A 15,342-nucleotide genomic window follows, 5' to 3' on the forward strand; every position below is an offset into this window, starting at 1 on the left:
ATACATTCAATTAAATTGGAACATTCACAAACAATTTTCCATTATAAGAGTTATTTAAAACTGAATTATAATACTATATATTGTGTTATAGCAGTGGTTCTTAACCGCGGTCATCGAGTACCCCTATCCACTCAGTTTTCCATGGCTCCCACAAGCAACACAGGTGTTTCATATGTTCAGCTAATCAGCAAGCTTTACATAAAGCCTGATAATGATCTTCGGCTGTGTTAGCTGGGGAGATGTGGAAAACAGGCTGGATAGGGGTACTCGAGGACTGTAGCTGAGAAACAGTGTGTTATAGTTTGTGGAGGAGAAAGGTTTGCACATCTTAAAAAAATAATTGAGTCTATCACAAAACAGCCTTCAGACATTTCACCAAGAAAACTACTATCAGCTTGTGACAAATTTCAAGTTGTGTACATGTTGTGACACTGGTAAGCAAGAGAGCGCTGCAAGATCAAGACAACGAAAGCAGCAGGTCCGGACAACCTGAGCTCCAGGCTCGTCAAGTCGTGCGTGGATGAGCTGTGCAAGATCAATCTGAGCCACAAAGTGGGGAGCGATTCAAAGCTGCGGAAGACCTCTTGTGTGGTTCTATGCGCAAAACAGCATCCTAAAGACCTCAACGGCTATAGGTCTGGGCATCAATTCCAAAGAAGACACAGAAGCAGCTATTTCTGAAGCACCTGTGTCCCCGAGTGAAGCCATTAAAGGAGCTGCCACAGTTTGCCAATGCACCTGTCATCTGCTTCTCATCGAGTTATTCTTCACGTGGAGAAGCCTGGATGCACTGTAAGGATCAGGACATGTGCTTTTAGCCATCTCCAGCCTGGCCTTATAAACTGCCTCACGGACCGACCACAGTTTGTCAGTTCGTCAGACATAGTGGTCATTAATAACGAGATCCCTGAAGGTAACAATTCTTCCTCTATTTTTCTTCACCCAGTGTACTGCAAACATCATGTTTTGTTCTGCAATACTGTCACTGTCATCCATTTTCTGAATACTGTGGATGATAGTAACAAATGACTAAAAATTGCGAACTGGTCAGAGCCGCACCTGACCAAGCAAAATTGTACTTGGAGCCATAAACTTTGGCAACATCACACTGTTTAGCTGTAGTAAGAACAGCTGATTGGACTCATCTACAGCTACGTAGAACAACTTGTTTGTCACAATTGACAGTGCGGTGAGAGGTGTGTGCAGCTTCCAATAGGTCAGTATTTTCAACAACTGCAAACAAATAGCGAGCATACCAGTAGAAGCAAATTCGGAGAATTAGTGCTGGCTTTACTTTTAACCTTGTAACAATGGGCATACCGTAAGTTTTAATTAGTTTCATGATTTTTGTTTTGTTTTGTTTTTAAAGCTTGTATCTATTTCATTGTCTCAGTGTTTTATTTACATACATACACATTTTTTTAAAAAACAAAACGAGGATCCTATGGCTCAAAAATTTGACGTGATAGAGAAAAACTGAGATCGGTTTTGGAATCCGCACCCAAAATTTTGTTACAAACCACTGTCAGAACCAACTCAACAAAAAATGTACTCCCCAGTGTTATTAATACAACATACTTCGTACTATAATAAAAACTATAATATTATTTAATAATTCATCATCTTCATTATCATCATCATTTATTTCATTTATAAAAGAAAAAAGGCAATATAAAGCAATATTCAAATTCAAAGTAAAGTGGGGACAGAAAAAAGTAAAACTTGTTTTGTCTGCCCCTGATCAACTAAAAAAAAACACAAACACAAAATGAATGACAACGAGCGGTCAAGACACTTTCAGTGTAACAATACTACAAAATAATTCAAAATAATTCAACAGCATGTCCTATATATATTTTTGCAGTAATTGTGCTTTTATACATTTTTAAAAAAGACAAATAGACTGAGAAAATTTTGTTTTACAATCCAGATTGTTCTACAAACTGACACCTTGAGTTGAAATACATCTTTTTGTTTTGTTTAATATTTAGGTTTGGAAAAAATGTCTGTTCCTCACTTGTTTGTATATTAACTGGTACAATTTCATGATGGGCTTTATACAATATTTTAAGGCGGTTAAACTCCATCAATTTATTAAATTTTAAAGTTTGTAGTTAGTGTTAGTGGATAAGTGTGGTCTCTGTATCCACAACCGCAAACAACACGAATAGCACGTTTCTGTAATTAAGTATTGTTTGAGCAAATTTGTCATTTCAGAAGTGTTTATCCAACTGATTTCCAGCCCGTTTTATCAATCAGTATTCAAGAAGTGGCTCACATCTTTTAAGAGGTTGGCAACCCCTATTGTAAATTGATTGGATATTAATTGATTTATAGTTAACTTTAATCAGTACGTTTACATGCTGTACAACCAAACAGTCATTTTACCATTCCATTTCATAGGCATAGGGCGTTAACAGCCTATTCAATAAATGGTTATCAGGGCTGCTGGGAGGCTCCTCAGTCTAGACAGAGACTGGAGGCTGGATCTAATGAGTAACTGCTTTGTGCCACAAAGTGTATTTCAACAACATTCACCTTCAGGTGAAGCACAAGCTTCCTCTTGTTTTCCCCTCCAAGTGGCTCCCAACTCATGAAGTCGTGTGGACGACACGCCAACTCACTCTTCGCTCTGCATGGAGAATAAGACCCTACGCACAGTGTGTGTCCTGCGTTTAAGAACGGGCGGCCCTGAGACTGGTGCTGGCAGAACCACCATCTGATCAACGTGGAAAAGATTCAAGAGCTGGTGGTGGATTACAGCAGGTGAAGACAAACGTTCTCAACACTGGTGAACATCAACGGAAAGGGCAACGTGATAGTTGACACTATATGGTAGCTGGGATTCACCAATCAAAAAAACTGACAACAACAAATGTACAGGTCCTTATGAATAAAAAAAAGCAAAGAACACAGCTGTGCAGAGGAAGCTGAGATCCTTGAAAGGGGCCAAGCTGAGAACAGGGGCAGGGGAAGCAGGTCTCTGTGTTGTCCTGGACTCAATGTAGTGGGTATGAGCATGCTAACAAAGCAAAGCTGCCATCTGTGACGGTCAGTAACTCCAACCCGATGAGCAGCACCAAAAACACTCTCAGCAGCTTACTAAGTGACAACTCTCTTGCCCCAAATGTGTGAAGGAGATATACAGCAGATATTTATTTCTTTGCTGCTAGCAGATTGTACGGCCAGCACTTCTCTCACTTGCCTGTACACATTCACACATCCATTTACCTATGAATAGGTGTCACTTCATTGTGTTTAGCGAAAATGTATTTATTTATTTATTTTTAAAGCCAGTTCTATTTCAGAATAAACCTAATCAGTAGGCTTTACATGATCAGGATTTTTTTTGCCTGATGACCCATAAGCGATGAATGAGTTTGAAAAAAAATTAATAAAAATAATCGATCACCGATTCTATCAAAAGATAAAGCAGTATATGTGTTTAAAAAACATTTACGTTTACTCTACAGTCGACCGCCACCATTTGCGGGGGATAGGCACAGGCCCGACCCACAAATAGCGAAACCCACGTGCAAATGACATCAATTGAAGTGCATGGGTCGAAAATTAAACCTTCAAAAAATGGTGCTAAACATTAAATATAACATGTAATTTAATGCCTTATTTCAAGGAACCGATCAGTGACATCATTGATCGATCTGGCAAATTAGAACAATACAGCCGAATTTAAAATATTGTCCGATCCAGCCAATCAGATCGGTCTTACTAACAAGGCCAGCGAGCAGGCTTGATGTGAAATTGGCATTAATCCAGTCACTGATTGGTTGATTAGAGCTAAATAGTGGGCTAGCAATTTGCACACAATAACAGCTACAACAACTGACCGAGGAGGATAAATTGACTTAGTGTCAGACATTATTATTAAAAATTCAAATTTGCAGGGTGGGCTTTTCAAGAAAAACTGGACATGGGGAAGGGAGAAGCTTACTGGCTTGTTTCAACATGGACAATTATTTATTTGGCACGTGCAGAGCAGCATACGAACTCTCATTGTAATGCCAAACATAATTATATTGCAATTTTGTTTATTCTTTTGTAAAATTGCTACATAATAGTAGTGATTTGAGAGGTGGATTTTGTTACATAAGTCCCCGCTGACTGCCCAGGTCACTGCTTGCCACTGGTATAAGTACTTCAGTCAAAAAGTAATGAGCCCATTTTAATTTAATCTACTACTACCGGTAATAAAAAAAATTTAAAAAATCACAGTTTGAAGATTAAATACTTGTTTGAAGATTTATTTAAGTCTAAGCCTAGCTACCACTTATGCTTGCTTTTTTTCTATGAATGCTCTCTTGGACCACATCTCAAAGCGATGAACCTATGTGTCATCCCCACTCAGCCACTAATATGCTTAGAAGATTCCTCACCTTTGTATGTGACACTCCAAATAAGCTTTAAATGGGCCTCCTTTTGCGCATCTGTGGGTTGCCTAGGAACCCACCTGGCGCAAACCTTTTCAAAGCCTAGCTCTTTCTTGAGTTTTGGAGCACTTCCATGTTTTTTTTTCTCCACAGAAATTCAGCTGTCATCACTCGTGACTCGGTGATCTTTCCTGATCAGTGCCTCGACTCGAGCACTATTTGCCAGATGAATTGCTGAAAATGTTACGGAGGTCACACAAGGCAGGCTCTTTGTTCTTCGCCTTTGATCCTGGACACACACATTTTGATTCTGCTGCAGACTATTGCAGGTTCCCTGTACACATTTTGCAATCTTGCCTCTCCTTGTGCACTAAACAAATAAAAAGCCTTTTGGATCTCTGGTTACATGCTGGGTAATCTTCTGGCCCGTGGCAAAAACTTGTAATGGACGATGCTCCTCACATCACAGAATCAACATGACCTCAACTTTTTTTTTTTTTTTGGGGGGGGGGCAAGGAGAGAAGCTGCGGGACAAATAGGTTGTCTACAGCAGCAGTAACTGACCGGAAGATTGCTGTCTGCTTGCTAAAAGTCAAAAGTAGGGTCAGGTAAGGCAAAGTGGCCAGCTTGACAAAGTGGGCTAATGAGTGTACAGACTTAAGAGTCAAAAAGTTAATAAAACTGTTTGTAAATGTTGGATTTTATTTTAATTCCCAGACAGAAAGTGTTGTAAAATGGACTCGTTAAAGTAGCTTAACCTCTGCACAACCAGTACAGTATTTCATAGAAGCTATTTCATTGGGGAATGCAAAGAGATCTTGGAGTTTACCTTTTCAAACGCACATTGCTCGCATCAATATGTGATGCACAGACCAGCGAATCTGCTTTCTGTTTCCGCAATGTCAAGCTCGGCACGCACTTCGACAGCCCTGGTTTTAATGCAAATGAGGGGAACTGTTACGAGCCGGGACTTGGCTACTTTCTTTCCCACAATGGCGCACAACAGAGCAACCACTTCATTACGCCCAATTCTACTAGAAATAAAAGTCCACCCATATGCATATTGAGACTGCGCTATGTGCTAGACTTGTGCTGGGAACGAAAATAGGGCCCAAAATCTTCATATTTCATTCAAGTTTCAAAATTTTGGTTTTACATATTGACATCTTCAGACACACATTGTAAGATCTTGCTTAATCTTTGTATGGTGGCTTACACCACAACATAATGAAGGTCCCTCATTGGTTCAGGACGTAAACATCTCTAAACCTATATGAATCAACACAGTAATAAGAAGTAAGGCACTTTAGCCGTTACAAAGCACATTTAAATGTTAGTGCATGCTGCAACAAACAACTTGAGATTATGACAAGTACTCCCATCAAGTCTACCGGGATTGTCAGAAGGCATTTGTAGTACATTAAATTCAATGGAAAGTGTACATGGGAAAGAAAGCAAGTTGATGATAATTACTTTATTTCAAGCTGTTGTACATACAGCATATGTAGTAGAAGAAAAATATGAATGAAAGTAGGACTTGAAAGTGTTCAAAACAAACTTTGAATGATTCATAGATGACTCACCTCTTGCTGTAAATCCTTGATGATTTTGGTTTTCTTTTCCATCTCTGCTTTAATCAATTTAACCTGTAGACAGAGAGGACAAAATTCAGCAGTCATCATGAATGTTATTTGACTCCACACTATCTGTCGGCATTGACTAAGAATAAAATACATTTTTATAATTGTGTTTATGGTAACAATCTGGAAATAATGTCCATGCTACGTTATATACTAGCCAGTATTCATTTATAAGCCAGTTAAAAACAATAAGAGAGAGAGAGAGAGAGAGAGGCTGTATTTTGCTGGCAGTTTTAAAGCGTTGAGAGTCCTTGAAAGAGGTCATCAAGATAAACCACGTATGCACCTTAGGGAACTGTAAACTAAGCCATGCCATTTGACTCCCATCCCAGAATATAGCAAGACAACGTCAAGTTTTATCTTTGAGTCTTCCGGTCTTTGTCAGAGCCTAAGGGACCGATTTAAAAAAACACATACAGTAGTAGCAGCTTCTTTACAATATTTAATTCTGCATTTGTATCATTTACTGCATTGTTGCAAGAGGTAATCCTCGCTCATTAGAGATTTATAAATCACATACGATAAAAAATATGTCACTTCACAATTACAGTAGGCTAATCGATCTCAAGGTAGCCGATTTCATAAAAATTTCAAATATTTCTTTCTTTAATGGATTGCATCAGATAACAGAGAGAGACTAGAGCAGTCAGAAGCTACAAACTACTTTAACTCATTTGCTCCCACAAATGTATAAAAACTAAAACTATTTTAAATATTGTTTTCCTGGTGAACGAAGAGACTCTAATCTTTCTTTTGGTAGGTCCCATGTTTTTATAGCAATAGAACAAAATATTCTGTGGGCCTTGCAAAATCAGTCAAAATCCAGTAAAACAGCCGGGAGCGAAGGATGTTGCTTCAGTGAAAATGGCGGTTAATGAGTTAAATGTGATGAAAATGAGAATGATCATACATTATATGCAGACATAGCAAAAAAATAATACATTTTTTACTGATTGAACTTGACAAGCGATGCTGTCTTTTTTGCTGAGAAAGAACTGCGGCCCTCTCTGTCTGAATTGTTGATCCGATTGGTCCTTCTATTTTTGTCGTTGTTTCCGTTTTCATGAGGCTATGTGAATAAAACACTTGTGAAACTAAACGATCAAGTGTGCCAGCTTTTGTGTGTTATATGTTATTTTCATTGCTCTCCCTGCATCTTGCTTAGTGTTGTTCAACCTCTATCATTCAGATGAGAACACTTGATTATCGCGTATGAATCATAATTGGTATCCATGGTAACATTTCTGAAAAAAGCACTGCATCCAATTATGGTTAATGAACATTCTCTTCTGTTACATAGGGCCCTATTTTAATGCCCAGCACAGGTCTAGCGTAAAGTGCAGTCTAACTGTGCGTATGGGTTGAGGTATTTTTTTCTGATATTTTACTAGATTAGTGCATATTGACCTTTTGCACGTGACATCACATCCCTAATGGGAACGCTGGACGGCAAAAGAACCACTTGCCTGTATTGTAACCATTGAATCTCATACAGCGTAAAGTCCTTTATCTAATCGATTATCTTATAAAATGGTCATATCTTGCTGTGCGGTCGGTTGTACAGACAGACAAAAGAGTAAACCAAATGTTGCTTTTTATCACATACCTACTAATGAAGACGAATGACGTCGATGGATAGCAGCAATCAACAGAAAGGACTGGCAGCCCACAAAGTATTCACGGATTTGCAGCGATCATTTTTTGCGAGGTTAGTAGATAAATGTTCATACATTTTACGAGTAAACGTACACTCTAACAAAGATTGTAACAGAGGTGTCAAATTACGTGTTTCAAATCACATTAACGAGCCAGATAGTTAGCGTCCACTTATTTTTAAAATGTTCCTTCTTTAAAACTATTAAGTGCATTTGACTGTTTAATAATGGGGGATTTTGTCTTTGTGCTTGGAGTTTTTCACTCTGGAACCGGAGTCATATTCATGAAATTACTGCATGGCTTGCCACTACGATAGTCATTTATTCCATGCTAGTAAACATAGTAACAAAGTGTTCGCTATACATAAAATACAGTTGTGCAACCATTCAGATATTTTTCCTAAGTTGAGTGGCAACCACGAAGTGGGCAGGAATAAACGGACTATGTAAAAATAAGTCAGAGTGCCTTGCACCCCTGATGGTGCTTTCCTCTGATTGGTAGTTGGCAATACTGTATCTGGTTGTCTTTGGCGGCCATGTAGGCTCTTTCGTCATTGCAAAGCAAAATTTACCAAGCATTGGTGACTCACACCTGCACATTAAGCAGTTTGATATATGGTTGCCCTGAACAGTGAGGCTGTGTAAGCTTTTGAGGCTGCACATGCTGTGTATTGTACTTTATCATAATTAACAAACCATAAAAAGATGACAGTTACTGCAAGCTTTGTAATTTCATCCTGAGGATGTATAATAGCAATATAATATAATAATCATATAATAGTCGTCCTCTGAGAAATGTGCCCAAACACAGCACAATTCTGATTTCTCCAAAAACAATATGAAGCCATCCATCCCTTTACTCCTCTGTCGTTGATGCAAAGTGTTAGCTATACATAAAATGTAATGTGCAGGAACTTGAATACTGAGAAGCCAATTACGTCACAACCGAGGCTGGACTGAGACCAAAAATTTGCATTTTTGGCTTAGACCCGGCCCATCATAATTAGTAGTAGTAGTATGCAGATGCATTCTCTCTTCTCAACAGTTACCACCATGGCCTGGCTAAACTCAACAGGAAGAGAGTGATTTATTGTCGCAATTTGTAGAGGTAAAGAGGCAAATTAAAACCTTAGCAGAAAAAAATACATAAACAAAAATTGTGCAACATCCTAAACCTTGGATACACTGTAATATGTAACTAGTCTACTAATGCTTACTCTTCCGTCCTACTGGTTTCTATTCAGATGACTAATGAATAATGTTTCCTCCATTTCCTCAAAGTTCCTGTATTATCCAAATGCTACAAACAGCTTAAAGACGTTGCTGCTCACTCTGTCCCCCACCTCTGCCTGTCCGGCCCGCTGCTTGCTTTCTTCACCTGTTCAACCTGCTTTTGTCACAGTCGTGGGGGCTACAGCAGCCACTACAACGGACATGTCTGTGATTTAGCTAATTTTGCATCATCTCAGATCAGGTCCTTCCTTTTCTTTGCACTCATTTTCATGTTTGTTTCACCTTGTTGCTTTCTCGCGATTGTCTCTTAATTCTCTGACCTAGCAATTGCCAGATTCATGTGAATCACTCAAAGGAGTTGTCCACAATATCAATCTAGGACTGCTCCAATGTGATCTGCTTGGGAAAGGTGGGACATTCAGTACAATGCTTTGAGCTGTGGGCAATGCAGCAACTTGTGCACACCTACACAGTAAAAAAGAGTGGGAATAAATAGACTCAGTTTTAGAGTAACATTTACACTTGGAAGAGAATAAAATTAAGAATAAAAGTCACCCAAAGGTAGAGGAACGAACTCACGACCTTCAGCTCGGGAGACGGCCGATCTACTCCCAGAACCACGCAGCTCTTTTTTTGTACTTTTGCGTCTTTCTTTTTTTTGTGTGTGGGTGGGTGGGGGGTTTGTTGCAGGGGGATAATTTTTCTTTTCCAATGCATTTCAATTGACGTCACGGTCCACTGCATTATATATTTATTATCTTTATATTGTATGTTCAAATTGATTGTAGGCTATATGCAATTATATGTTTTCTTTGCGCTACATCAATGGAAAAAAAAAGTGATACAGCCCCAATGATGGCAAGTCTTATTTAAAAAAACAACAACAAAAGAAACGCTAACTTCAGCAGACATCCTGACTATTATCCTGTTTTTATTTATAGCGTCCCACAAAGGTTTTGGGGGAAAAAAACATTGATATATTAAGGTATTGCCAAACCATTCACAAGGCAGTCTCGCATTTACTATTATTGTTTTTTATTTTATTTTATAAAAACGTTGTTTTGAAGTTTGACTTTTAGCCAAAGCAACAAGCAGCAATTAAATGCTTTCGCAGTAGATGGGAGTCCTGATTCTGTTCTCTGACATAAGATACATTACAACTAGGTGCAATAGGTAGGAGTGTGAATGTTTGGTGAGAAAGTAGGTTGGACACATTCATTTTCAAGAGAATCTATGAGATTGAAAGAGACACCCCTACTTTGTTTGCGTCTAATGGTTCATGCCACCATCTGCACCACAAATGAGAACAGCCCGGCCAGTGATTGCCTAATGCCCAGGGATGTCAATGCTAGATTATGATCCATGGGGGAATACAAAGACATCCGTGTACTTGACTGGTTTCAAGTACATCAGTGAGACTCAGCAATCAGCCCGGAAGTAAGAATGACAACAACTTAAATCAGGCTGTAACGATCACGTTACAAGAAAATAGAAAATAGCCACAAAAACAATGTAATTCAGTCCAACTGTAGACGCCTTGGACGTCCGGATTTCACGATGATAAGCGCTTGGCCTCATGGGAAATGTGGTTCTTTCAAGGGAAATTAAAGGGAAAACATTACCGCTTTTGTTCAAAGGTGCGGCCATAATCAGCGAAAACCAAATGCTCATTTATGCTACTTTAAGTGAAAATGTGTTATTCTCAAGAAATTACGGTCATACCATTTAATGAGCATAAAGTCAAACTCAATAATAATGGGAAGTTGGAGTTGAGTGTGCACTCAACTAATAGAAATCCGAACCCACAATCTAACCTGTGCTCTGCACTGTTGTTTATCTACTTAATCAATACACCAAGCAGGTGTTTAGATTTTGTATTGCTATTCCATAGCATGTATTATCACCCCCTGACCAAGCATAAAAAGTAGGCATATTTTTTTATGAGCATAAATGGAAAATCCCTGCAGCGTTCTGCCTTGCATTAAACTTGATGTTGAATCGTTGATGTTTCGTTTACAGCAGGAGAATGTTTCAATCCATCAGCCATATGGACACACAGTACATTCAAAACACGTTGAACTGAGGCTTACAATACACACAACGGTAACATTAGTCTTGGATACACTCTGAAAATAAAATTACATCTTTGTACGCTTAGGGCAACGATAGCTTGTCAGTAGTCTGGTGACTCCCTTAGAAGTACTTGTTTTATCCCTTTCCCATTTCACTGACTTTTACAGCTGAGGAGCATTTGTGTTTTCCTTTGGCTGCGGACCAAGGATACAAATCAGCTGACAGTAAAATCTGATCCCATTGTTCAAGTGAATGTGAGCGATATTGGTCGAACATGTGTTCCTCTTTATGATTAAATCAATTCTCGTTAATCATTTATTCAGACTAAAGAGCACAGTAGATGATACGCACCAAATGCGTATAAACAGAATATAGTAGCCAAGTCAAACGACATGCTAGCTCCATACAGAAATGCCCAAGTTGACACCAAGCTTGTTGCTGAGAGACAACCACACTAACAACTGGGCCATTGTGCTCCCTTTGCTCGATCTTATTAATCTTTAGTTGAGGATTGAATGAGGGGGACAGACCACTTTCTCTTGCCGTTTTCGAAGAGTGTCAAGTGTTGAGTGAAGGAGCTGACAGAGAGCGCTCCTGGCTAATAAGCCTGAGTCACGAGGGGCCCGTGTGACAGGTGACAGGACAGTTTGGAAACAACCGGATGTTGATGGTCAGGTCAGGTCTGTCTTACTGTGGCCTGTTGCTTTTCGGCTCTCTCGTTTGCCTCATCCAGCTGCTTCTGCAAGGCTGCCTGGAGGGACTTCATCTCGTCTCTGTCAATCGTCAAGCAAATGAGAAACTGTTAGGACACTTTCCACATATTCTTAGCGGCTTGGACAAGCAGTGAATGGCTATATTCAGTAAAGCGATGCTTGACAAAATGTTTGCTCATACAGTTTTGAGTATAGCATCCGAATATTTTTTAATTCCACATGTTAGGGCATTACAATTTTAATCATTACACTCCACAATTACAAAATTGGCATAAACGTAAACAAAAATAAAAGATTATTAATACTAGAGCTGTCAAACGATTCATTTTTTAAATCAGATTAATCACATTTTAGAATTGTAATTAATTACGATTAAAAAGGCTTTTTTGCCCGCCAAATGTAAAGAGCACATGTTATGTGTTTATTGTTTTTGACATTTATGAGGATGTCTGCAAACGACACTGCACACGCCCATCTCTGGAAAAAAAATAATCCCAATAGTTTGACATGAATAACTATTTTGAATGTCATACGCAAACATTTATTAAATGTTTTACTTTAATGCATGTAGTTATGTTTGTTTCTCAAACACAACTTGTGCTACCTTTAACGTAACCAATGCTGTCACCTTAAATATCATCTGTGGTGAAAATTAATAGTGTGATTAATCTGCCTTAATACAACATTAATGCAATATTTTTTGGGTGAGTAATAGTTAACACTTTAACTTTGACAGCAATAATTAATACCAATTTTGAGCTGTTTAAATCTTTATATTTGCACTTTTTTAAAATAACTAATTTCATGAAAATCTTTTTTAGTCCAAAAGAAACTTGCATAATTCTAGCGTTTCAACGAAATTTATTTGTCTTAATATGTATTCCATTAAAAAAAATTCTTGTTTTGCGCCAAAAAACAAATGATCGTCCTAATCGGGATTTCCATTATTACCAAATTCATCGTGATTAATATTTTCTTCATAATCGAGCAGCCCTACCACAAGCAAATGTGATCATTTTTAAATGAGTGCGAGTCACAAGTAGAGCTGGAAGGCAGTTGGTGAACATGAATAATAAATACATGTTGTGATTTTAAATTTTGCAAATCAAAGATTTGGGGAGCATACTGTATATAGTCCCTTTGTGACTTCATTCTTGGTACATCAAAATTTGTCATCTCATTTCCATTTTCGAAATGCATGAATAATGCAAACCTTATTTTTTGCACATGGCACTTTGTGAATGAAAAGATGTTGAACAACTTGAACTGAACTTGTTCAATTAGTTAGCCCTTGGTTATTCATTTTTTTCATAAAATTGTCGCATTCCACTGCTGCAGTGTCAGAACCTTTATTTTGCCATCTGTTTTCCTAATGGCCTCCAAATCAAGTGCATTATTACACCCAATCGGTCCAGTGGCTTGTTAGTCACTAATCATATTAAAGTTCTTCTTAATTAAAGGAGTCTTGACAAATGTAAATGGAATAAAGGCTATTTGACTTGAGGTCAATATGGAGACAGTGATGACATACAGCAGTATGAAATATTCATTATGTTTCGTCATGCTCTTCCCTTTGAGCATTTGCAATGCTCTACAGACACCATGCTATGCTCATTATATTGTCTACATGAATGCTGATGACTCTAAATCTATACGTATATGGGTGTTTCATTTACTGTAACAGTAATACAGTACGCTTTAACTTGGGCTTCGCGGTAATGTTAAATCATGTTTCTAAGCACAGCTGTACCTTGACATTACAAGCAGTCAGCCATTGGCAGAGTTAAGCAGCAGCCTTTGAAGGCAAAAAACAAACAAACAATTGCATTGTTTGTGTTGAAAGACTCTCTGTCCTTAACAGCCGCACAACACTTTTACATACCAGTGGGCTTATGTTTTGGCATTGCCAAAATCCTTGAAAATGATTTCCTTTTCAGCGACCAGCCACCCACGGCTGCTTTGGCATTTCATTTTTATTCTCATCTCCCGCGTCCCCTGCTTGGAAATGCTTCTACAAACAAAATCAAAAAGTGCCCACATACAGTAGACAGGAAAGGGCACAGTGACTGTGAGGCCGACGCAGAGGTACAGAGCAGTACGGATATGACGGAAGAGGCCAAATAGGTTTATTAAAGGTGAAATCACTACGTTTCTTTCATTTGTTTTTCTTTTTTTCATGATTTTTTTTTCATGAAATCTAGAAAGCAATCCTTTAGAGTAGGTAATCCATCAGTATAGATTCATGGAATTGCAGTATGGCGTAGTTGTCGAAAATAAGTTATTTGTGATTAATCACGTTGTCTTGTGTTATGATGGAAGCAGATTATAATTATACTTAGCACATTTGGGACTCCACAGGCGGAGTAATAACACTGGCCGCAAAAATTGCGGTTCAGTGCTTGGTAAGCAACGCTGAGCCAAGGTGCTGCTCTATGCTTCTTAGCTTCATCACGTGAACGCTGCCATGCGTTGGTGATAGGCTATTGATTGCCTATCAAGATACTGCATGTAGGAGGCTGGACTTTAATCAGTCTGACATTTCAGAGAGCAAGAAGGCCACAGATGACTCCTAATCATTAACAGTCTCATTACACACAACATTAATCAGACAATGCTAACTTGTGGAGCACTTTAGGTAAACACTTTTCCAGCTCGCTTGCAAAAAGATATATTGCTAATCCAGGACGGGTTCTTTTCTAACATGGGTTTCTTATTTCACATATATTCTTGGATTACAAATGAATTTACAAGAAGATGCTGCAGTTAAAGTAGAGGTCAACCTTAACCATTTCTTGACAATAATGCGTTATATTAAGGAATGAGGCTTCGTTCATCGAGCAAACGCAATGAGCAATCATCAAGCAATGATCCGCAGGGTTAATGGATCGTTTTGCCGGTCACATCGACCCCTGGACAACTGGATGCTCAGTAGGGCTGCAGTTAGACCAGTCAATTGTTTATTTTCATGTGCAATAAACTGTTATTTTGCTATCAAAAGCACTTTTTGGAACGTTGTTTTATTGCACGAAAACATTATGTAGATGTTTGAGCTGTCAGAAAAGAAAAAATTGTAGTGTTAAAGTCAAAGTTGTGCTCTTTTTCTACGTTTTTTTCTCAGGAATTGGAATTTTGACTAAACTTGGCTAGATTCTAACGCTGATAACAAAAGAACGAAAAAGGATAGAAATACACTTCTTTTTTCTGATGAAAAAAGAGAGTCTAATCTTGCTTTTGGCATGTTCCATGTTTATAAAGCAAGAGAACGCAATATTGGGCCTTGCAAGATCAGTCAAAACCCAGTAAAACGGCTGGTGTTGAAGGGGGCTGCTCCAATGAAAATGGCTGGTATTCAATGAGTTAAATGGTTAATTTGGTTGTAAAGGGATTAATGAATAATGTTTTATTTATATATTAAATATGTCTTGAACAGTAGTGCTGGTCTCCTTACCTCTGTTTGTGGCTGAGCTCCAAAATCCTTTGTACGTCCTTCTTGGCCACTGAGTCATCGTTTTTCAATGACTAAAAGAGACAAAGACACAGAGATTTTTGCATATTACACAATGACCTCTTCGTGAGTGTTAGGGCAAATCAGCACGCTTCATCCAAGGGACTATGCTGTATTTAGAAAACAAAGTTCAAA

The 15,342-nt window shown here is 38.4% G+C and overlaps 1 protein-coding gene across 1 annotated transcript in view; it reads right to left on the minus strand.

Moving 5' to 3' along the window:
- Nucleotides 1-15,342, minus strand: part of luzp2 (leucine zipper protein 2) — a 152,841-nt gene that overhangs the window by 56,933 nt on the left and 80,566 nt on the right. Inside the window, exons 3-5 of the mRNA XM_077564737.1 lie at nucleotides 15,151-15,221; nucleotides 11,681-11,762; nucleotides 5,972-6,034 (exon numbers count right to left, since the gene is read on the minus strand). Of these exons, the coding sequence (XP_077420863.1) occupies nucleotides 5,972-6,034; nucleotides 11,681-11,762; nucleotides 15,151-15,221 (216 nt within the window). The remainder of the gene's footprint in view (nucleotides 1-5,971; nucleotides 6,035-11,680; nucleotides 11,763-15,150; nucleotides 15,222-15,342) is intronic.

Source organism: Vanacampus margaritifer, chromosome 4 (assembly GCF_051991255.1).
Source record: "Vanacampus margaritifer isolate UIUO_Vmar chromosome 4, RoL_Vmar_1.0, whole genome shotgun sequence".
Taxonomy (NCBI): Eukaryota; Metazoa; Chordata; class Actinopteri; order Syngnathiformes; family Syngnathidae; genus Vanacampus; species Vanacampus margaritifer.